Consider the following 25,271-nt stretch of genomic DNA (forward strand, 5'->3'; position numbering starts at 1 on the left):
AAAGGTATTTAGTGTAAAGCGAAAACAGGATGGGGCCTGTTATAGAGCCCTGGGGGTTGACTCTGGTCAACTAAATATATAGTATGGATAGAGGTTGCGATGAAAACTCAATGTTTCATTGAGTTTCACTTAAGCCCTAATATACTTTGTCGTGCAACAAATAGTGATGCGACTCGTTGTTTGCTTGCAGATCTGCTATTATTTTTCCGTTTTAAAAATGTTGTTATATGCACATAATGCATAATATAACAACATGTTTTGTATGAAAACCTGCAGATCATGTCCGTCCGTCCCTCACATGTCACGCTGAGTGTGGCTAAAAGGTAACTAACTAGCTTGTACTAGCTCTAGTCTAGGCCACTTGCCACCACTGAAAAGGTACAGTATTGTTGAGCTTGATATTCAGTGAGCTACAGTAGATAAACTAGACTTGCAATGTTATTATCTATGAGCATCTATTAGCACATTATACAGTATGATACCCTATGTACGCGTAGGGGGCGGCATAGCTCAGGGGTAGAGAAACCGTTATTAGAACACGAAGGGTTCCCGAAGGGTTCCCAGTTCGAATCCGGGCTCCCCCTGAGTTAATGTCGAAGGGTCCTTGGGCAAGACTCTGAACCCCACATTGCTCCCGGTGAGTAGGTTGGTGCCTTGCATGGTTTCCTCCGCCACCGGTGTATGAATGTGTGCGTGAATGGGTGAATGTAATGCACAATCTCTGTAAAGCGATTTGGATAAAAAGCGCTATATAAATGCACCATTTACCATTTACCATTTTTACGCGTACACTCCTTCCATTACTAATGTTATAGCACTCAGGCTGTTGTGGGAGGAATGGAATGTGATGCTAGGTGTTGTTCTTCATGTGCTGTGGTGAGTCACAGTGTGGATGCGGGTGTTCAGCTATAACTTGTTGGTTTTAAAGGTCCAAGGTCGTTGGCTGTCTACTCCATTATAGACCACTGCACACAAAGAGAATATTGTAGCAGCAGATACATAGACCTGCAGGATATCCTCTGTGTGTGTGTGTGTGTGTGTGTGTGTGTGTGTGTGTGTGTGTGTGTGTGTGTGTGTGTGTGTGTGTGTGTGTGTGTGTGTGTGTGTGTGTGTGTGTGTGTGTGTGTGTGTGTGTGTGTGTGTGTGTGTGTGTGTGTGTGTGCGCGCGCGCGCGTGTGTTCCTGTATCTGTGTGTATGTTTGCATTGTTCCTGTATCTGTGTGTATGTTTGCATGTGTTCTTTCATGTCCTTTCCTTTCCTTTCCTTTCTCCTCCTCTCCTCTCAGTGTATCTGTGTGTATGTTTGCATGTGTTCTTTCATGTCCTTTCCTTTCCTTTCCTTTCTCCTCCTCTCCTCTCAGTATGTAGGTCAGGAACCCTAGGCTTTCACACAACAACACACATGGCTGAGATGGCTCTGTAAGCATCAGTGAATGTGTATGTTGTATGTGTGTGTGTTCTATGTGAAGTCTACCAGCTTGTTTTGGCTGGATTGTTCGCTTGAAGACACACGCACACATGCGCGCGCACGCACGCACGCACGCACGCACACACAGTCACACACACACACACACACACACACACACACACACACACACACACACACACACACACACACACACACACACACATCCATGTTGTGGTTGACCTGGCGCAGAGTGCCAGACACACACACATTAGCACGGTGACGTAAGACTGACTGTCAGGTTTTGTTGATAACGTGAATGACTCCTCTGTTGCTCCAGGGAATCATCCAGAAGATTCTGGACATCCACAAAGTGCGCTGGACTTCCTGTTTTGGCCTGCGTCTTAGCAACAGCCAATCGGGAGACCAACACTGGCTCCATCCAGATATGGGAGTGTCCCACGTCAGAGAGAGATACGAACAGACACGCCCACAGGAGGAGTGGAGGTGAGATTTTATCTAATAAATATAGTTAACTATATGTCTACCGTGGTAGATAGGTAGTTTATGTGACAAATGTGTTTAAAACTTTGATCCGTAAATTCTTCTTTTTGGTGAATCAAACGTAATTTTGACCAGTCTGTATTGTAGAGTATGTAATGTACAGTACGGTAATATACGCAGAACATTTGCACTGGTTGGAAGTACTAGGCTTGGGCGATAGGGTCGAAATCAAATATCACAATACATGGGTTGCATTTGTAGTCCTACACCGGCCATGTTGAGGACCAACACAGGTGTTCATATTGGCATAGAACATTTGTTCTTTGCCAATCAGTCAAATTGAAACACCTGTGTTGGTCCTCAACATGGCCGTTTAGGACTACAAATGCAACCCATGAATATCTCCGACCAAATTCATCGATGTGATGGTATCGTATTGTGACGAGCAGCTCTGAAGCTCAAAGCACAATATATCTCCTACCTAAGCTGGCATTCATTCCTACCTTACTGACTCCTGCACGGAAGACCAAGCTTCGAATGCCGGGAAGGACATACTGTACATCTTCTGGATTGCAGCTTTTATGTGTTCAATGACCAAAGGTGTTTGCTTGCTATAGTGTAAAACAAATTCTGTGTTACACATATTTATGGGTTTAACTAGATACAACAGTAGGGAGAAATGATCACATGCACCAAAGGGATTGAACCTACAGTAGGCGATCATCATCAGATCGCCTAATGTGGTATGCATGCCAACTGGCTGAGGTGCATGGAGACACACCTCTCCACCCACACACTTCAAACACATTCTGGAGGCAAGATGTTACGTTGTCAAATCGTTCCAAGTCTCATTTCCCATGTTTCCTTGTTTGTGGTAAAAAAGGGGCAACAAATGAAACATGTCTTCCGTTGTTACTGACAGAGCAAACGAATGGATTGTTTTTCAACAAGTAAAGACCATTTGATATAGCAGATCAATGTTGTTTGTGGTCTGTGCAAATGTCACCTGGGTCTACTTAAATGGGTCATGATCCGCCCATTGAGAAGCATTTCTTTAGACCCAGCCGTGGTGGCTGTGCTTTCTAGTCTATTGCTCCAGCTGTTTCATTCATGTTTTATGGGTTATCTTTATATGGTCTGCTGCCTGCCAGACTACACACTTTAAGATTTCTGATGCTGATTACACAAGTGTTGATGGTCTAGTACCACGACTGCTTTTTTATTTAGTAAACAAGACATCTTTAGGCTAAATAGTGAGATACAATAATCATGATGGTTGCATTGTGTTCTTGTCATTATTATGTCAAAAATAAATACCACATCTGTATATTTATTTACATGACAGAATGCTGTGATGTTGCATTGGAGAACAATTAGCAGATCAGTTCTCTCCATTTACATGGACTGATTCAATTGAATTTGGTCTAAACTTAGTTAGTTTGACCAAATTCAGAACACCAATTGAGTCTACTAGGCCCTAGTAGATCATCATGACCAGCTACAAAATTCTAGCCTTTGGGCTACCAGCTGCTGGGGGCTTTTGTGTGTAAACTTGAGGCTATAATGTGGTAGTGGATGGGCTTTTGTTTGGTGTGGCTGAATTACATTTGTACCATGTTGGTGAGGTAGTTTAGATGTTAATGCTTGGGTATATAATGCCTTTACCATGGTGGCTGTGGTGTTAATGCCATTGTGTGGTGGAGACCTTTTGGACTGTGTGGACAAGAAAAGAGAGAACCAGATGCCTGCTTTGTTTGACTGAGTCAACAACTCTCTCCGTCTCCCTCATTCTCCCCCTCTCTCTCATGTCTCATCTAAATTGCTCTTGCATATCGTTACTGTCGGGCAGAAACCTCGTATCTCCAAGTTTCAAATGTGTATGTTTATTTCGTAAAGGATAGCCGTGTTTCATCACGCAAGACTGTGGCACAAAACTAGTGAAAATAGCAGATCTGCAAGCACACAACTCCTCGCATCGCGAGGCGTTGTGAGCTTGTAGATCTGCTATTTTTTGGCAAATGTTCCACCCCAGGATAATGGACTTTTATTATTATTTGATTTAATTATTATTATTATTTATTTTGTCACAGTAATCGTGATATGACATTTTCATATGGTCCCATCCCTAGGTGAGATCTTTTGATGTATGTGAGTCCATGATCCAGTCTATATAATGAGTGTACTGTGTGTTTAATGTCTACATGTAGGTATGAGCTGAGGATCCGCTATCTTCCAAAGGGCTTCGTACAGCAGTTTACAGAGGACAAACCTTCGCTCAACTACTATTATCAGCAGGTACGTACGCTTCAACTCCACTTCAGCTTTAGCTTCATTGTCACATCACAGGTTTACAGGTGTAAAGCAATGGGTGAAAGCAATGGGTTTCATACAAGCTCCCATCATTTGCGGGTTTCTGGAAAGGGAAGAAGAGTAGAGATGGAAAGGAAGAGCAAGGATCAGAGATTGTATTGGAATGTGTTTGCCTACAGTATAGGTAATAAAGGGATGTGTGTGTATGTTTGTCAATAACATTTTGCTGCTTAATAAACTCTTTATTCTTGATTCTTGAGAGAGAGCTGGGAAGGTTTGTTACTTAGAACAAAATGTGATTAACAAGTCGTGCGTGTGCGTGTGTGTGTGTCCCAGGTGAGGAACGACTATATGACGGAGATCGGGGAACAGGTGGAACAGGATGTAGCTCTCAAACTGGGATGTCTGGAGATCAGGTAAGGCTCACAAAACAACATAGACTGCATCATCTAACTTTAACAACTTGAACCCCAGCATCCTTATTCAGGTTGGTCAAAGGATAGCAGATCTACAAGCTCACAACATGGTGTGTTGTGAGTAGATCTTCTATTTCTGGCAACGAGATTTGGTGTCGAATGAAAACAAAAACAGCATACCAAGTATAGTTGCAACTGATTTTTTTTATTTTTTTTTAAGATTTGTTTTGGGGCTTTTTATGCCTTTAGTTGATAGGATAGTAGACTGACAGGAAATGGGGAGAGAGATGGGGAATGACATGCGGCAAAGGTTGTCCGGATTGGGAATCAAACCAGCGACGCCAGCAGGCATCATCACCTAGTATGTGGTATGCGCCTAGACCACCAGGCCAGCGGGCGCCCATAGTTGCAACTGATTTGATTGAATGCTTTATCAGTCAGAAATGTAAATGTTGTAGTTGCAAGAACTATACTTGGTATGCTGTCCCCCCCCCCCCCCCCCCCCCCCCGACACTACACCACATTTTATCCCACATTTTATAGTGGGGTTAAGTGGTTAAAGGCCTGACCCTCAGGGGCATTGATGGGAAATAGAGTATTCTCCTGGTGCCATCTACACCATATTGATCCCAGCTCTGTTGTGATTCCAGGAGGTTCTTCAGAGAGATGAGAGGAAACGCGCTGGACAAGAAATCAAACTATGAACTACTGGAGTGAGTAATACTACACTGCTTACCTGTATACTACTCTGTATGTTGTCCTTACTGTTAGTATACTACAATTACCATTAGTATACTACAATGCCTGCTGTACCATTAGTGTACTACACTTTCTACAGTACTAACCATCTGTATATACTACCTCCATGTGTACTTATCCATTAGCATACCGCCTCCATGGCTTTGAGTCACCATCACAAGCTCACAGTATTGCTTCTATTCCTCTCTCCCTCTCTCTCGCACTCTTCCTCTCTAGCATTGTATGCCAGCAGAGTGTGAATATGTGGACTAGAGATTTAGCTTTAAGCTTCATTTATATTTCCAAAAATGTTTGGGATGTTATTTCATGGTCCCACAACCATAATTATCACGTAGCAGTCAATCTGGCTAGCCATCGTCAAAGAAAAGTTCCCTTTCATTTGCGTAGCATCAGAGAATCTGTTCTTGAGAGATTATGTAGCAGTAGACCCGTTGTCATTTGACACACAGTACCTGTCAAAGTTGTCATCGTCCTGATTTACACTAACCATAGCTTCATATTCCAAAAAAATACGATTTCAAAAAGGAATTGGATGTTTTGAAATGGAAAGTATGTGTAGAAAACCTATTGGAAGTCTCCTTTGGTACCGCTAAGATTTCTTCCCTGTAGTGTTTTCATACATTTTTAATGATGCTGATCGACAGAAACGGTTGTGCTGAGGAGAGAAATCCTCATCCAAGGGATGCCGTCTAGATGTGGTTTTGAATGGGAATGACCTCTGTTTCCATGTGAGCTTGCGGCTTGGGTCTTGTCCGAGCCACTATCTGCTCCCCATTTTAATGTCGCTGGAGCATATTTCTGATGAGGCCTAACAAGGTCTCCTCTAATGAGGTGCCATGTTAATGAGCTGCCGTGAGGCTCTCACTCTGTCCATCACCCTAACGAGCTCTCCAATTACTGTTGATACTCCATTTCTCTACCTCTCTCTCAATTCAATTCAAAGGGCTTTATTGGCATGAGAAAACATACGTTTACATTGCCAAAGCAGAAGTGTACACAATATAATACAATACAATACAATCAAAACAAAATATGTACAAGTGAAAGGAGTGAAACCATTTTCATGTATCAGGGTTACATGCAGGCAGAGAAGGGATAGTATATGGTTAATATAGTCTTTTAGGGTGGTTGGGTTCCTTTTGATATCCTTCTCCTATCACAGCAGCTCACGAATAACGAATCTGCTAGGTTTGCACATTGTTGTACTTCACCCAGCAGATATGGGATTTTTTTTAACATTGGTCATGTTTTCAAACTCTCCTTGGGTGGTTATGATCTGTGTGAAGTATGTGTCTCTGATGTCTTGGTACAGTGGACAGGCGGTTAGGAAGTGTAGCTCAGTTTCCACTTTATTTTGTGTGCAGTGGGTGCAAAGTCTGTTTGTCTGTTTCTCTTTCTCTCTCTGTTGAATTGAACATGATAGTGTGTCATGTCTTAATCTCTCTTTTCTCTCCCACCCCCTCTCTCTGTTGAATGCAACACGGCGTTGTGTCATGTCTCTCTCTATCTGTCTCTCTTTCCCTGTTGAATGGAACATTATGGTGTGTCATGCATATTTTAGACAAAGAGTGAGGAAGAGAGTGCACTGTTGGAGGCTTATAGACTTCCAAAGCACTGTGTCTTTGGGTTTTACCGACCCTCTAGTCTACAGCTTGATGGTCGTTGCTTTTAACGATCAAAGTTATCCTCTTAAAAGACATAATGGTACAGGCGCAGAAGAAATCACGTTTGCCTGTTAGCCTGCTTTCATGGCTTGTTTTAGCCTGCTAGTTTATGTAAGAACGAAAGTGAGTTTTGTCACAAAGGAATATACAGTGTGTGTGTGTGTGTGTGTGTGTGTGTGTGTGTGTGTGTGTGTGTGTGTGTGTGTGTGTGTGTGTGTGTGTGTGTGTGTGTGTGTGTGTGTGTGTGTGTGTGTGTGTGTGTGTGTGTGTGTGTGTGTGTGTGTGTGTGTGTGTGTGTATATAATATATACAGTTGTACAAAACAACATTTTTCATTAGAACCGCCGATCCAACCAATATGCCCATAGAAAGGGATAAGGACTGAGAGATACAGAGATCTCCATATATGGGCAGTTGGGCACATATCCGTTTTACATCACACTGACATCACACTGACTTATCACACTGACTTACTGTCCTACTGATGCCGTCAGTGTTCTCCATAGAGAATCCATAAAGTCCTAATTACTGCTTCACTGTTAAAGGAGTAGTTCACCCCCAAAATGACTTTTTTTCTATTGATTAGTCACGCCAAAAAAAAATATTATTGAACTCTACTCTCCATGGCATGAGTAATCAATAGAAAAAAATCATTTTGGGGTGAACTACTCCTTTAATGTTCAATATTACAGTACATACTGTCATTGTCTCCACCAGCCGAAGGCTTGGGGGAGAGTATGTTTTCCCCTTCGTCCGTCCGTGTGTGCGTGCGTCCGTGCGTGCGTGCGTCCGTCCGTCCGTGTGTCCTCGCAGTTTGTGTGCAGCTAATCTCAGTCGCCGTTGGCCCGGTCGCTGCCAAAGTGAGCACACACATTCCCTGGATGCCAATCTAGAACCTCTGCCCTAAATTTTTCAAATGGGCCTTTTCTAGCGCCACCTAGTGGCCGATGTTCGCAAAACACATTTCTGTGCACTACTCTTACAGATTTTGTCCAAAAATCCTACAAATCGGTAGGCAGTATCTCGAAGGTCATGTGATCGACACAGATCTGTCCGATTTTGCATATTCCTTCCTGATTGGCTAAGATTGGCTTCCAAAAGTTTGTAGGATTGAGCCGTTTTGAACAAAATGCCTCAAATCCCAAACGCAAAGTGCAATTATCATGAAATCGCGCACACACGTTCCCACTAGGCCGAGGAAGAAATGCCACTTCATTCTTTTTAAATCAGCCTCATGGTGGCGCTATAACAGGCCGATTTGTGGTTTTACCTATAACTCCACCGATCAGTTTCAAACTTTGTAAGCGCACTCCCTAGAGGCTAAGGATAAACCTTTGCCCTGCATTTTTCACATCAGCCTTTTATAGCGCCACCTTTGGGCAGACTTATGTAAAACACATTTTTGCATATTACTCCTTGAGATTTTATCCAAAAATCACGCAAATCGGTACACAGTATCTCTATAGTCATGTGATCAAGTCCGATCGGTCTGATATTTCATATTCCATCCTGATTGGCTAATATTAGCTTCCAAAGTTTGCAGGATTGCTCCGTTTTTGAACAAAATGCTTCAAATCATCAACGCAGCTTGCGATTACCGTGAAATTTGCCACACATATTCCCACTAGGTCAAGGAACAAATGCTACCTTTTTTCACATTGGCCTGTTATAGCGCCACCAGCAGGTAGAGTTTAGCAAAACACATTTTTGGAACACAATGCTTCAAATCATGCATGCAGCGTCCGATTTCCATGAAAGATCTATGGTGAAGAACATATGCCACCCTTTTTACATTATACAGTAGCACCACCAGGACACACGGCCTGGTGGAGACCTGTGCTCGGAAGAGCACTGCTTCTAGTTCTGGATATCATTTCATTTTAGTACTATTTCCTTTCTTATTTGTTTATATTATATGCTGCAACAAACACTGTCCTATATTACGACATGAATAAACCATGACATCTAACAACAATGCTATCTCATATCCATCCACAACTGCCCATATGCATTTATACTCAATTGTCCACAACATGTATCATTCATACTCATTGCTCAAACCAACACCTTCCTTACTCACTACATGTACATAACTACTACGCAGTAAAACGTAACTGAGAGGGCCTGACCTCTGGACGTGAACTTCTAGTTATTATAATATATTCAGTGCCAATTCAACATCTGTTTAGCATGGTATTCTGTGATAGAAGAATTGTTTAGCATGGTATTCTGTGATAGAAGAATTGTTTAGCATGGTATTCTGTGATAGAAGAATTCATAGATTTTAAACACAACACTGTCTCTGTGTGTCTGATGTACAGTTAACACTGGTACTGTAACACAAGGTTAAAACAAAAACATCAGTGTTTTTGAGTAGCGTTTGACCCAGGCCTGTCATTGAAATTGAGAGGATTGATGATGTAAGCTGGGAACCGTGGGGCCCTTCTATCTCTCTCTCTCTCCATCTCTCTCTCTCTTTCATTCTGCCGCTCTACTCTATTGTCCAGGGAAGAGGGAGAGTCTATAACTAGCATCCTGTTATAGCGCGCACACACACACACACACACACACACACACACACACACACACACACACACACACACACACACACACACACACACACACACACACACACACACACACACACACACACACACACACACACACAGGTCTGTCTGTCTAGGGATGGGATGGGATCGGAAGCGATGTTATCGTTTATCGTGATAAACACTCAGATTTAATTTATCGTGAAATCGTCCTCCGTCATGCACTGGGATCAATTCACCTTTTATTTGCAGATGTGCATATCCGGTACCATTTAAACCCTCTATTGGTAAAACATACTTATAATATGCGTACTTGATACAGTCTTTTTTTCACTCTTTACCAAATCTCTTTCACTCTCTAAAAAATAGCTGATCTACAAGCTCACAATGCGTCGCAACGACACGTTGTGAGCTTGTAGATCAGTTATTTTTCATGAAGAAATGGGCGAGACGTGGGTCAGTCCCGAACTTTTGGCAACAGCAACAGATTAAAATGTTCTTGTTTCTGTTCTCTTCCTCAGTCACTCCTCTGCATGTCCTCTCTCAATGTATCCAAAAAACCTCTTCTTTGGCCACTCTCTTCTCCTCTTGGCTGGCAGATCCATATTCGGCATCCTTCTCCCAATGCACTCCTCTTCATCCCACCTGTACACATGTGTGTCCAAACCCATCTCAACCTCGCCTCTCGTGTTTTATCCGCCAGCCTTCTAACCTGGGCTGATCCTCTAATGTCACTCCTAATGAGAATCGTAGCGTCCTCAATTCTGCCACCTCCAACTCCGCCTCCTGTCTCGAAGCCGTACAGCATGGCTGGTCTCACTACCGTCGTATACATCTTCCCTCTCACACTTGTGAGAGGAAAATCACTCCTGACACTTTACCCCATCCGTTCCATGATCCTGCCTGCAGCCCTGCACTTGCATCTTCTGCACTCCCCATTACTTTGGATAGTCGACCTCAGGTCAACTCTCCTTCACCTTCGTCACCTGTACTCCTTCCTTGCATCCTCACCGTTCCCCCGTCCTCTCTCTCTCTCTCGTACACACACACACACACACACACACACACACACACACACACACACACACACACACACACACACACACACACACACACACACACACACACACACACACACACTCTCTCCAGTGCATGCTTCCACCTTTCCAGACATCTTAGAACAACAGATTAAAATCAATTGCCCCCTTAGACAAAATAAACTATACTTAAATCTTTGGAGTCTGTATTTTGTAAAAAAAAAAAAATGTGTAGGCTATTATGTTAGACGTCACGGTAGTATTACGCCAGTTTTGTTTGATTCTGTGTAAAAAAAGCAAAGCCAGTGTAACGGCAGTACTTCTTTACGGGGCGGCATAGCTCAAGGGTAGAGAAACCGCTACTAGAGCACGAAGGGTTCCCAGTTCGAATCCGGGCTCCCTCTGAGTTAATGTCGAAGAGTCCTTGAGCAAGACTCTGAACCCCTAGTGCGTGAATGGGTGAATGTAATGCACAATCCATGTAAAGCGCCTTGGATAAAAGCGCTTTATAAATGTACCACAGCAATATTACGGCATTGGTGTATAAATCAGGCTTGCATCTCTCTCTGGCTGTCTCTTTTCTCTGCTGTTCTCTCTCTCTCTTGTCAATCCATTGTCTGAAGGGGAAGAAAATGCTATGCTCTGATTAGATACAGACAGAGATTCTTGCTTACTTTTCTCTCTTTCTCTCTCTCTCTGATGTGCGTGCGTGCGTGTCTCTGAATTCTTTGAGATAGTAGACGTTTGAACAATTATCATACTTCTCCATCATTATGCTGTTGTAAACACTGACCTCCCTTTCACTCCCCCCCTGTCCTCTCTCTCTCTCTCTCTTCCAGGAAAGATGTTGGGTTGAGGCGTTTCTTTCCCAAGAACCTGTTGGACTCAGTCAAGGTGAGAACAATGTCATATTTTGGAGTGATACACGCAGGGCAGGAATTTCATGGAGGCCATGAAGGCCATGGCCGTCGTTGCCCCTCAGTTTGGCCTTGTGCCCCTCAAACCAATGGCATGACTTGAGGCCACAATGGCCTTAATGCCCCAGCTGACTGTACCACTTTCCCCTCTGTCTCTTTCTTGTCAATATGTAGACAGTAGACACCGGTGTCTCTTTCTTGTCATGTAGACACCAGTGTCTTTTGTTGAGATTATGACTTTTTTTTAAAACTCATATAACAATGAATGACAGACAGAATAGACAGAACTATGCAGAATAAAAAAAAAAGTATAAAAAAGTATCTGCATTTATGAAGCCAACGTGTCCAACATTTAGGGCTACCTTTTTGTTTGTTACAGAATATAGGTCAAAACATTGATAATTAGTGGTCTTGGACTCTCCAAAAACATGGCCAGCATCGGACCATAAACCTGGCATCAGTCTGACTCTAATGGGGTCATTCAGAAAGAGAAAAAAGTAGACGTGCAATCAGATGGTCTTCCCTCCCTCGATAATTGCACTGCCAAAGCACTCCTGAGCAAAGTACTTGCAACTCCTGTTGAAGTGCTGCAGCTCACTGACAGTGGCTCCGCTGAGCAGTTCTCACTTGTGAATGCGTTCATCTGTATGAGTGCTGCTTTCATAAGTGGTTAGTGTTGGCGGCTGAACTTTCCCTGGGTCATGGAGAGAGACTGGTCCCTGTGTCGTTTGAAAGGAGAACAGTTTTCTAGTATGCTAAACGGCAGACTGGGATAGACCACCCCAGTCTGGGTTATGTTGAGCTTATTCAGTATGGTGCACTTGTCAGCAAAGGGTTAACATACACTGCATTCTTTTTAGAGCCAGTGAGGGCTGGGAACTGAAGTAATGAAATAAAGTGACCAACATCAGCCATTGTATGAGAATAGCTTATACGAGAGAATAATATTATTTTATAGAACAGAAAAGTGAGGAAGGTAGATTAATCAGTTTTCTTTGGATAAGGATTTAAGCAGCCAGTTTACTGTTTTACAGTAGTTGGATAATCCAGGTCCATGGCTCCTTGTGTCTGTTGTAAAGTGTGTGTGTGTGTGGGAGTGTGTGTGGGTGGGTGTGTGTCATTATGGGTGAGTGTGTCTGATTGACCAACGGTGTCTGACAGTGATGCATTTATGGCACGTGTGTGTTTGCTTGTGTGTGTGTGTGTGTGTGTACACACACGTGTGTGTGTGTGTGTGTGTGTGAGTGAATGATGTGCTCAGTGATCTGAAAAGGTCTTGGTGTCAGCAGGCGGGCTAACAGATGCTCTGCCTAGACAGACTCTATGTGTGAGTGTGTGTGAGAGAGAGAGAGAAAGAGAGAGAGACCCTAAGGTCAGATTTAAACCCACTTCCCCAACATGGAGCAGAGAGGGGGAGGGGTCCCTCTCTTAAGCCCCATTGACTCCATCCACCACCCCTCCTATATTTCCTCTTTCTCCACTCTGTTTGTAGCCCATTCTCCTTCTCCTTCTCTTCTCTTCTCTTCTCTTCTCTTCTCTTCTCTTCTCTTCTCTTCTCTTCTCTTCTCTTCTCTTCTCTTCTCTTCTCCCTCTGAACATGACATGGATATCTTCACCTGATATGTATTTAACAGCCCCACAAACACACGCACAGCGCGCGCACACACACACACACACACACACACACACACACACACACACACACACACACACACACACACACGCACACACACACACACACACGCACACACGCACACACGCACACAACATTGTGTGTTGTGTATAATTGTGCCTAAACCACAGTTATGTCTATGCAGAGCCATCTGCTCATCGGACGTTTGTTTATCGGCAGCTTGCAGTTTGCTGTGCTTTTCTGTGTGTGCATGTTAGTGTGACTGTTGTACAGTTTTGTGTATGTTGTATATGTTGTTAGAGTATTGGGAAATAATAAGTCAACCACTTCATCACTTGTGCCCCCAGTGATGTGGTTGTGTATGGGCGCAAGCCATGTGTGTGTGTATGTGTGAGAGAGAGCAGCTGTCATTTACGTCTGTTGGGTTTGATGACAGAGTGCGGTGCCCAGTTAATGGTATTATTCCCTCTCAATGGACTCTGCTACACACACACACACACACACACACACACACACACACACACACACACACACACACACACACACACACACACACACACACACACACACACAGACCTGAGAGCAGATGGCTTTAAGTAGTAAACGGTGATTGATGAGCGTTGTGTTGAAAGCATTATGACCGTGGCTTCGTATTGACAAGCTTGGGGCAGCAGGTTTAGTGGAATGGGACCGTAAGTTGTTTTATTGACCTGAGCAGCAGTGCTTTATAAACCCGTGGATCAGGGGCCTGTTTTCCCAGCGTTGGACCGATACCAGGCTCAAGCAGCACTGATTGCCATCAACGAAGACAGGCAGTCAGATACTAAGAGCATTACTACAGCAATATCTGACAGTACAATGACACTCACTTGTCATTATGTAGATAGATACCTTTATTATCCCAAGGGGGAAATTTAGTTGTCCAGTAGTAGCACAGCAGTATACAGTTATTTACAAGGTTACAGAGACGTAAGAAAGATAGATAAGAGAAAAAAAAAAAAAAAGACAAGAGCAGTACAGTACCAATAAGGAGAAGGTGCATCAATAGAGGGGGGCGAATAATATATAAGTATATATACATAAAGTGTCTTGCAAAAGAGACCATAGCAGTCAATGCTAGTTAGTGCAAACAAGTATCTCACTGTGATGTGATGGCACAGTGATAATGGCTGCATCATTATCGTGTAGGTTGGTCAATCATTCATTTGGGGGGCATTCGACTAAACGATTCGCATGCTCAATGGTTTGTTCAGATAACACATCTTCCTCTGTTTTCTAGACTAGAGCAGTTAAAACACTTTAAAAACAAATTCCTTTACAAAAATCAACCAATACTTTTTTTTTTTACTTCTTAAAAACTATTTATGAAGATGAAGCAACATGTAATTTTAATTGGTGTTTTGTTTCCTGATCTACTGTTTTTTAAGTTATTTTTAAATTTTTTGTAATCATTTTTGTCTGTTTGTTTCACCATATCCATTATGGAAGGTTGTGCCATTTGATAGACCTTACAGAGGAATACATGTTGTTAAAACATGATTGGTTGGCAGGGCAGAGCAGTACACGCCACGGTGCTTGGCGATGGAGTAGGGAGATAGCCGCTAGTGGGACTTCCTACCAGGAAGGGTGGACACTACAAGTCTGACATTATCCCTCTGTGTGTGTGTGTGTGTGTGTGTGTGTGTGTGTGTGTGTGTGTGTGTGTGTGTGTGTGTGTGCGTGTGCGTGTGCGTGTGCGTGTGCGTGTGCGCGTGTGCGCGTGCGCGTGTGTGTGCGCGCGTGTGTGTGCGTGTGTGTGTGTGTGTGTGTGCGCGCGTGCGCGTGCGTGACTGAGAGACATGGAATTCTAGGAATTAAAACAATGATCCTATCGAGAGAACACATAGAACATACATGCACAGATTGCACACACACAAACACACGCACGAACACACTCTTTCTTTCCCCTCATATCCTCTGTTATCCATAATCCTCTCTATCAGCGACATCTCTTCAAACTACTTCCTCGACAAATGATCCTGAGCTATAAATAAATAAAATACAGATTAGAGACACTCTAATAATCCATAATAGTGCACCGGCCTGGCCTAGAATATCCTGCAACAGGCAGGAGAATTAAGGTCACAACACACAGGGAATGTAAATAAGCATTTTTAACTGTTTTTAGATGATCTAATGGCATTTACCTATCAATATGGAGTCATAGCCAGCAGCGACCTCTCACAGAGTGGGACAGCTACATTTCTGCAAGGACCAGTGGTGTAAAGTACTCAAGTACTGTACATAATTAAGTACAACCTTTTACCTTATAGAGTATTTCCAATTTTAAGTACCTTTACTTCTACTCCACTAGATCTCAGAGGCAAATATTGTACTTTTTACTCCACTGCAAGTATTCGAAAAAAAGTTTACTATGAAAATCGGCACATCTTGTCCGCGTATATCTGTCTGTACGCATGTCGCCCTGAGGCGTCTTACTAGTTATAATAACTGCCCTATAGACATTTTGGCCATTTGAAAATTGCCGATCTACAAGCTTGTACATCGGCTACTTTCAAAGATTTTTAAATACATTTCATACATTTGAAAACTTGTGAAACGGTACATAGTGCATAATGAGTACTTAAAGTGCATTTTATTAACAATACTTTTGTACTTTTGCTCAAGTACATTTTGAATTCCGGACTTTTTTCTTGTAACAGAGTATTTCTACATTGCAGTATTGAACATTTTTACTTAAGTAAAACAAAACAAGTACTTTTTCTACCTGATCCGACTCTGAGGCGTCCACTCAGTCTGAGGCATGATTTAAGGGCCATTCACACTGAGCACTATAACTATAAGAATAAAAGTATAGTGTGTAGCAGTCTTCACACTGACTATAAAGTATAGTGTGTAGCAGTCTTCACACTGACTATAAAGTATAGTGTGTAGCAGTCTTCACACTGACTATAAAGTATAGTGTGTAGCAGTCTTCACACTGACTATAAAGTATAGTGTGTAGCAGTCTTCACACTGACTATAAAGAAATACTATGGTGAACGATATAGTTATCTTTATAGTTATTGTGCCTGGTGGGACTGGCGCTTTATGCTTGGCTGTGCGCTGAAAAGAATCAATCTACAAGCTTGCGACGTGTCGTAGGTGTGACACATTGTGAGCTTGTACTGTAGATCGGCTATACTCGATATGCGACACTGGCGTGTACAATGTATTGAATAGGATCAGGGCCAATCAATCACAAAGTCTGAATGAGTCTTTTACTAGTAGTACTAATAGTCTACTGAATGCTAGGTTCTCTCTCTAGGTCGTCCTCAGGCGAGCCTTCCATCGTTGCTTCCAGGTTGATCCTTTCTTATTTTTGTTTTCAAAGTGCACAGGGAATTCTAGCATTCTGTAATAAAAGCCTCACTATATGTGCTTGTCTTAAGCCCTATGGAGCCCTCAAATGGCAGCTGTTCGCTCTCCTAGCATAATTATGATGCATGATTCGATTCTGCTGTACTTAATCTTTCTGTATGTTAAGGAGTTCAAACTTTAGAGGTATAACAGAAGAGATTACACACGGCAGGATTGTGTGTGTGTGTGTGTGTGTGTGTGTGTGTGTGTGTGTGTGTGTGTGTGTGTGTGTGTGTGTGTGTGTGTGTGTGTGTGTGTGTGTGTGTGTGTGTGTGTGTGTGTGTGTGTGTGTGTGTGTGTGTGTGTGTGTGTGCATGTGCACGCATATGCGTGTGCATGCTTTCATAGCGTTTCATATGAAAGTTTCGAGGTATTCAAATGGCAGGATGATTATTCTTTGACTATCTGGAAAGAAAAAAAAAATCCCAATAGTTCTTTAAACAAGGTGCTGGGCCCAAACATAATTATTCAAGTGAAGAAAAAAGGGAATGTCAGCAGACACTATACTGCTCTCCAGTCTTTTTTTTATTTTAACGAACAATAAATAAGATGTATATAGTGTGCGGACATTCAATTTTTTCTTCACTAGACAGACTACTTCCCATCTGTCAGCTCCGCTGTGTGATGACACGATGCACTGTACGTACTGTAAATGCTGTCATCGAACATGTCAATCTGATGTTGGCAGTCAAATGTAATTTGCCATGGCAGTCTAGCAGCATAGATTCTGATTGTCACAGCATGTGTCCTTTGACATAACATCTAAGTAGTGACATCCCTTGTTTTCCATGCTGTAGTGTAAATGAGGCGGCGCAGAGACGGCCTGTGTTCTCTTTTGATGTGTTTATTTTTAATTGAGTGCTAAGCATGTCTTTAGTTAAGAGGTATTGATCCTGAAATGAAGTGCTGAGATCAATGGCATTGGAACCACAGTGGACTGGTCGTTAAATCAATCAATAGCTTTGCTTCAGACATGAGCTCTCTGTCTTTCTCTCGTTTGCTGTCTCTTCCACCATTTTGCTCTGTTTTTGCTCTGCAGTATACAGTATCGTACCCATATCACACTCTCATGCCTTCTCATCTATCTATACATTACATACTGTACATATTCATTGCTTCAACAATAGTTCAAGTTATATCGTTTGGTTCGTAATAGGGCTATCCTCTTTAGTTTTGCTCACACAGTGCACCAGATCGATGCATTTAACTTTTAAATGTGAAAAATTGTCTCAGGAAAATCTGTGGTAAACACTATATACTGTACTGTACATTGCTCATGGCTTCAGCAATGTATAATTATATATAAATGTACCTTATGATTAATCATCTAAACGTCTTTAAAGCTGAGCTAACACTTTATCAGTGTATCCAGGGTAACTGTTTAATGTTACTGTCCTTCCCTGTTACCTAAAGTAATTGTTTGAATAAAATGTATTTTTAATGTAATGTAAAATGTATACATTTGAACCCCTCTTTTTCCATCTCTCAATTCCAGGCGAAAACCCTCCGCAAGCTGATCCAGCAGACGTTTAAGCAGGTAGCCAACCTGAACGATGAGCAGAGCATCTTAAAGTTCCTGGAGATCCTTGCACCGGTGTACCGCTACGACAAGGAGTGCTTCAAATGTGCCCTGGGGGTATGTTGTTTCTTCAGCGCTTCCTTCCTTCCCTGCTGTGTAAACTCTCTCTCATCGCTTGGCTTGCTCCTTGTGTTAGGCTGACCCCTACTGGTTGTAACGAGGTACTGCCTGAAACCTTGAACGATAAGATCCAGATGAGATGTATTGATCCCTATATGCAGATGTGGTTAAATGTGACCTGGGGCTTTTGCTGCTTATCAGCTCAATATTCTCACGGACGGATGCTGACAGTGACCTAACAAATAAATGATTATGGATTTCACTCATTTTCTCAAACTCTACCTCCTTCATTTTGTCTTCATTGTCCTCTTTCCCCTACAATTTCTTCCTCGTCCTTTCCTTCACCCCATTCTTCTATCTAACCTCTGTCTCTCTTTCTGTCTTTCCCACTCTCTCTCTCACCTTACTCATGCTGCCCTTCTCTCTGTGTTTCTCATGACATGTTCCTCTCTTGCCTCTCCAACAGTCTAGCTGGGTGATCCAGGTGGAGTTGGCCATCGGACCAGAGGATGGAATCAGCTACCTGACAGACAAAGGCTCCACGGTAAGTCCCCACCATGGAAACGCATCCATCCACCTTCCTCCATGGTGTGTCCGGATTGGTCTGGCTTTCCAAAGAACACAAACCAGCAGGGGATTGTGTCCTTGTTGCTGCGCTAGCGACTCATTGGTTAGTTTAGATGAAATTAATGTTCATTACGGGGAGGGAAATATTACCCACGAGCACTGCACCCCAGGTTCTGTTGAATCTAATCCAATTTCAAAGGCACTGGTTCTCAATGTGGAGACCCCCTAGGGAGACCCCCTAGGGGTCCTTGAGGTGGTCCCCCCCCCCCCCCCCCCCCCCAGCAAAATGAAGAACAGTTAAACGTATTAAGCCCTAATTTATTCTTCAGATGTTTGATATGGAGTCTGGACAAAATGTCATATCTCGTTATTTATGCCAAATATTTCGATATTGATACTATATACAATATTACCTTACAAATGTCATATTCAATATTCTAAGTGTAGCAAAAGTGAAAACTAAGCATTATTAAAAGCTAGTTTCACTCATATTTTGAATGTCTCTGACCGAAAGTAAAACGCTTACTTTCCTACGACTTAACGCTCCTACATGTATGTTGAATTGTCTACTCTCATTTGACTTGACACAAACATGCTAAGTCAAAGTCACGGCAAATGAATCAAATTTCAATTCAGTTTCAATTTAATCCAATTTCGTCAATTTTGGGGGTCCTTGACAAGAAAATGTTACTAAATGCTCTACTGTTGTGTATCTCTTTCTCTATCTCCTCTGTGCCTCCAGCCGACCCATCTAGCCAACTTCACACAGGTCCAGTCCATTCAGTATTCTGCTATGGAGGAGAAGGACAGGAAAGGCATGCTGCAGCTCAACGTAGCAGGGGCTGCAGAGGTAACAGCTGTGCCCTGTTTGCAGATTTCATGCTTTGTTGTTCGAACGTGTCCCGCACCGAAAATAGCGGACCTACAAGCTCACAACGTATTGCAACCCGATGTGTTGGGAGCTTGGAGAACGACTATATTGGCACCCAGCATTTTAAATTAGGCTTTGCGTATGCTATCTCTGTCTTTCTCTCTGCCTCCATTTATCTTTCTCCCTTTCATTCTCTCTTTTTCTCTATTTCTCTCTCTCTCACACACTGTGTCCCATTAATGACCCAGTACGGTAAAAGACGGCGCGGCTGAGACTCCTTGCTCAAATGTCCGGTATATCCCGGTTTTAATATTAAGGGGCTCCCCGTGGCTTGCAAAGTGTTAATGCCTGTAGATCTGCTATTTTCACTACTTCTAAAGTTTTAGTTTTTCATAGAATTTATATTATTTATTTTTAGAAATATATATATATATTTTCCAAGAAAAAAAGCCATATTTACTTGCGAGTCGCGTCCCATAGAAATGTGTTCGAGGCCCACAAATGGGTCCCGACCCACTGTTTGGGAAACAGTGCTCTAATGGACTCTCTGTCAGCCTGTCTCTCTATCTCTCCATCTCTCTGGTACAAGTGCTTCTATTTAGCCCTCTGTCAATATGGCCTCTCTCTTCTGTTGAATGGTAAAGAACTAGCAAGTGCTGTGTACATCTGTGTGTATGGATTTATCACTTAGTCCTCTGTGTGTGTGTGTGTGTGTGTGTGTGTGTGTGTGTGTGTGTGTGTGTGTGTGTGTGTGTGTGTGTGTGTGTGTGTGTGTGTGTGTGCGTGTGTTGCCACCACATATAGATTCCTCATAATGGCTCGACTCAGACAGGAAGGATTTGCACATATTATCCACTCACTGCTGTATGGGTTGGGTCTTTCACTTGGGATTGGCTCTCATGGTATTGGGTTTACGCGCACGTACACACAGCACGCATGCGCGCGCACACACGCACACACACACACACACATACATACACACACACACACACACACACACACACACACACACACACACGCGCACACACACACACACACACACCACAAAGACAAAAGAGGAGTTCCCACTGATGTCATGGGCAGCTGGAAACCCAGCTATGTGTGTGTGTGTCTCTGAGAGAGAGAGAGAGACAGATTGTGTCTTTATTGACAATGGTTCTTTGTAATGTGCCTCTCCTTCCCAAGGCCTCGACATTAACATCGCTGTGTGTGTGTGTGTGTGTGTGTGTGTGTGTGTGTGTGTGTGTGTGTGTGTGTGTGTGTGTGTGTGTGTGTGTGTGTGTGTGTGTGTGTGTGTGTACTTGTACATGCGTGTGTGTGTGTGTGTGTGTGTATGTGTGTATGTGTGTGTACTTGTGTGTGTGCGCGTGTGTGTGAACAGCCTCTCACAGTGACCACAGCCTCGCTGACCATGGCAGAAAACATGGCCGACTTGATTGATGGCTACTGTCGGCTTGTCTCCATGGAAACGCATTCCTTCATCGTCAGAGTACAGAAAGGTTTGCGATATATAATAATACAATTAATATGTAATCAATTGTATTCTACAGTTGATTTCATGCCACTCATGTTGTTTCCTATAACTGACTGACAGGAGGAGCACTAACCTTTATGCTGGCTGCCATACTGTGTCTGACAGGTTGCATTCATCGTAATTAAATATACTGTAATTAAGTATACTGTATCACTTTCCCATCAGCCTTATTTAGCCTTATTTATTGGCAAAGAAATAGCATTTGATTAACACTAATTGAATAAATAGATTCGACAACATTACTGGCAAAGAGGAACTATACTACCCGGGCGAATGAAATGACATACTCCCACTGGGGTTTTCCAGCAATGTTGGCTGTGGCTGTGGTATTGCTGGTGTGCCATGCCTCTGTTGGCACAGCCTCGTATCCAGCCTCTGGCAATGATGAAATGCTGGGGGGATAATCTGTTCATTACATACCCCCTTGGCTGTGTTTACTCACCAAGACGACAAGAAAATAGCATTTGATTAACATTCTGTCAACGAGAAACTGCGGTGTAATGGCTGAGAATACAGCAGTTACTTCTCGGTTGGTAATGTTATACAGCCATTATAAACGCCTCAAAAACATTTCGGGAACAGAATTCTGTTGATTATCTCTTCCTTTCAGTAATACCAATTGGTATTGTATTTTATATCGTTAACATTGATTAGTCACCTTCACAATGACCCCATTGTGAAGGACTGGCACCTGCACATGGGTCCTGCAACTCTGACAGAGATCTGTCTGTGCTATACCGTTGTTCAATGAAAATCTTGCCTGTAAATCTCTGGAAGAAAGCCTATGCTTCCTCAGTGAACCAAGGGTGAGGAACCGGCCTTCTTGGGGTGTTTTGCTCTCTGTCTTTGACTTCACCAGTCTCAAGTACAGTAACCTGGTCCTAAGTATGGAAACGCTAAAGGGCTGACACCAAATAATGCATTACGGAACACCAGCTGCCACTTGCCCTACAGAGTTGCACGGGCCTTATCCTGAAGGTAGAAACGTGCTATCTTTCCATGGGAGCAGCGTTGCTGCTAGGAGCATACGCAAACTCTATGCGCAGGTGCCAGTCACACAGACCTGTGTCTGGCACACAGGTGGCAGGTTTAACAAGTTATACCTAATTGTAAAGGTGACTAACGAATGATATAAAATAAAATGCCAATTTGGTATTATTGTAGGGGGAGTAATAATTTCCAAATTTCCAGGACTTTCCAAATTTTGAGGACTTTATAAACCAGTGGTTCCCAAATGTTTTAAGCTCAAGTCCCATAAGAGAATTTTGGTGTCCTCCCAGGACCCAAACGTACAAAATTCCATGATGAATGAACCGCTCAAGCCCTATTTCAGAAATGGCAACAATACTTACTAGTTCATACCCGCCATTTCCACCCACCGGTTCCATCCACTGCAACCACTACTACAGATCCCATTGCTTGGGAGGACCGTGGACGCTAATAAACAGCTTAAAACCACTGTCTTCAAATGCCAAGGATCAATGGCTGTGGGCCACTGAGGGGAAAAATGTGGATCAGACAGAATGACAGAGGTTTTTTTAAATGTAATAGGATTTATAGTAGGATATGTAATGTTCATTTATTGTACACTTTATGAATTAATTTATTGTTTTATTTTGTCCACCAGAGGGAGAAAGAGCGCTGCCTTCCATCCCAAAGTAAGTACCTTTCTCATTTTATTCTGTATGCTCACATGTAATTGCATTATTTTGCTATTGTACTTTGGTACAATATTTCTCTTTCTGGGTAACGGTAAGGTTCAATTATTAGTTTATACAGAGGATGGGAACTTTTATGATGTGTAAAGGTTGAGACGGGTCAAAATAGCAAGACCTTGGGAGAATTACAGGGAAGTATTTATATTTCACTAAATGGTGCGAAATAGATTTTCCAAATCCACACAGGGACCAATATATTGAGTATTCAGTGACACAAGGTTCAGTATATGTACTGTAAGTCATGGATCACGACTCTGGCTCTGTGTCACTAAGTGTTGTAAATGGTGTCCTTTAAAGAGTGGGAGTTTCAGGGAGTTATGTCACCAGTGTTTTGAGGTTCACATGGTGATACAGAGCAGGAGGCTGTTAAACATCACACCAGCACCGTTAAGCAAACACAAGACTCTGAGTGCCTACACACATTCAGAAGAACCTGTGTGCTAACACAGCCATTCTCAACCAGTGGGCCGGGGGCCCACTGTCGGCCCGTAAGGAAGTCACAAGGCCCCCCTCCCCCTAAAAAAACAGGAACTTAAAAAATAAATAAATAAGTAATTGTATCTTTTCTTTAAAATTTTAAATTAGAGTTTTAATTGTTTTGTGAAACAGATAAAAAACAAGGAACTTAAAGTATGCTTTCTTTAGTTAAACATGCTCTGAAAAGGCACATGACCAATTCACCCTTTGTTAGCCTTCTGGTTGGTCCCTGACTGACCAACCAGCAGGCTCTATCTGCCTTGTCCCGCCCTGGTTCCGCCTTTTTTATGTTGAATTTGCTAAAACATAATTTATGGAGAAATAAAAACATATAAAAACATGCTGATTCACTATGCTGCCACTGAGCAGCTCCATTTGACAGAAACCAAGTTTGAAATTAGAATTGAGCACACAGAATAACCATACGAAGCAACTGAATTAACATGATAGTGGATGGAGTGTCCCACTGAATGTCCCTCCAAGACACAGCAACCAATGGGTGTGGAGAGGGGCAGGACAACGGGCGGGACTTGACAAAGGGTGAATTAACACTGCAGGCGAGAGGCTGTTCTGTCAGATGGTCAGTACCTTGCTCACTTTTTAAGTGGGCCCTGATCCAGAAAAGGTTAGCACATACAAGAAGAAACTACAGTATGCAACTGCCCTGCGCACAGAATTACTGCCTAAACAATACCACTCTCCAACTTGATGACTCCATTTTGGAGGACCCAAATGTCTACTGCGCTGTTGTTGTAATTTGACCACAGCTTGACTGCTCAGCTGACTTTATGGTCGGACCATAAAGATCTTATGAGATGTCCACATTTGACCTAAAAATGTCATATGTATCTCTCTCTCTCTCTCTCTGTCTCTCTCCCTTTCTCTCTCTCTCTCTCTCTTTCTCTCTCTGGTCAAATAAGGAGATAAGTTAAGCAGCCAAATATTTTCCGCTTAGGGTTTTTAAACACTTGGAGAGTCCCCTCCTCTCTCCCTCTCTCTCTGCTCAACTCTGCTCTCTCACTTCTCTCTCTGTCTCTCTGTTCTCTATAAACTCTCCACTTGCACCTCTCTCTCTCTCTCTCTCTCTCTCTCTCTCTCTCTCTCTCTCTCTCTCTCTCTCTCTCTCTCTCTCTCTCTCTCTCCCTCTCCCTCTCTCCATGTTTACCTCTCCACTCGGACAGTTGTAGGGCAGAGGGAAGTGATGTAAAGATAGTAGTAGGGGCTGACGCAGAATGAAGAAGGCAAGAGAAGAGGGAGTGATAGAGCATGTGAGTGGGTGAGGAAGAGAGAGAACAGAAGAATAAGTGTGTGTGTGTGTGTGTGTGTGTGTGTGTGTGTGTGTGTGTGTGTGTGTGTGTGTGTGTGTGTGTGTGTGTGTGTGTGTGTGTGTGTGTGTGTGTGTGTGTGTGTGTGTGTGTGTGTGTGTGTGTGTGTGTGTGTGTGTGTGTGTGCGCGCGCGCGCGTGCACGTGTGCGTGTGAGAGTGTAATGGAGAGAGATGCTAGTTCTAGATAGGCAGTCAGATGATATACTGTATGTTCATATTTGTCTTGAGTTCAGAATCTTCTCCTAGTAGTAGATATGTGGAGGATGCTTCTGGTTGCAATGTGTTGGTTTGCTGTGCTGCCTACATGTTCTTTAGTTTTTATGTTTTTACCTTACTTTGCCTTCTCCATTATCCTCCAGACTATCAAACAGTGAGAAGAAATTGGAAGCAGTAAAGAGCGGAGTGCGAACTATTTCGGTGTCAGGTAAGCTACAAGGATCTCTCTCTCTCTCTCTCTCTCTCTCTCTCTCTCTCTCTCTCTCTCTCTCTCTCTCTCACACATACCACACACACAGGTTCAAGACAAGTCATCCTTTCTTTCACTTACCT

General features: G+C 42.9%; 1 protein-coding gene across 2 annotated transcripts in view; it reads left to right on the forward strand.

Moving 5' to 3' along the window:
* The window catches only part of LOC308293256 (focal adhesion kinase 1-like), a 102,000-nt gene that overhangs the window by 36,386 nt on the left and 40,343 nt on the right, over positions 1–25,271 (forward strand). For both annotated transcript variants that reach the window (XM_080735701.1, XM_080735702.1), the window contains exons 4-14: positions 1,746–1,912; positions 4,117–4,204; positions 4,556–4,635; positions 5,286–5,348; positions 11,481–11,535; positions 18,086–18,226; positions 18,696–18,773; positions 19,539–19,646; positions 21,049–21,166; positions 22,829–22,859; positions 25,082–25,146. In XM_080735701.1, coding sequence (XP_080591827.1) covers positions 1,746–1,912; positions 4,117–4,204; positions 4,556–4,635; positions 5,286–5,348; positions 11,481–11,535; positions 18,086–18,226; positions 18,696–18,773; positions 19,539–19,646; positions 21,049–21,166; positions 22,829–22,859; positions 25,082–25,146 — 994 coding nt within the window. The remainder of the gene's footprint in view (positions 1–1,745; positions 1,913–4,116; positions 4,205–4,555; positions 4,636–5,285; positions 5,349–11,480; positions 11,536–18,085; positions 18,227–18,695; positions 18,774–19,538; positions 19,647–21,048; positions 21,167–22,828; positions 22,860–25,081; positions 25,147–25,271) is intronic.

The sequence above is a fragment of the Nannobrachium achirus genome (assembly GCF_963921795.1).
Source record: "Nannobrachium achirus genome assembly, chromosome: 10".
In the NCBI taxonomy this organism is placed as follows: domain Eukaryota; kingdom Metazoa; phylum Chordata; class Actinopteri; order Myctophiformes; family Myctophidae; genus Nannobrachium; species Nannobrachium achirus.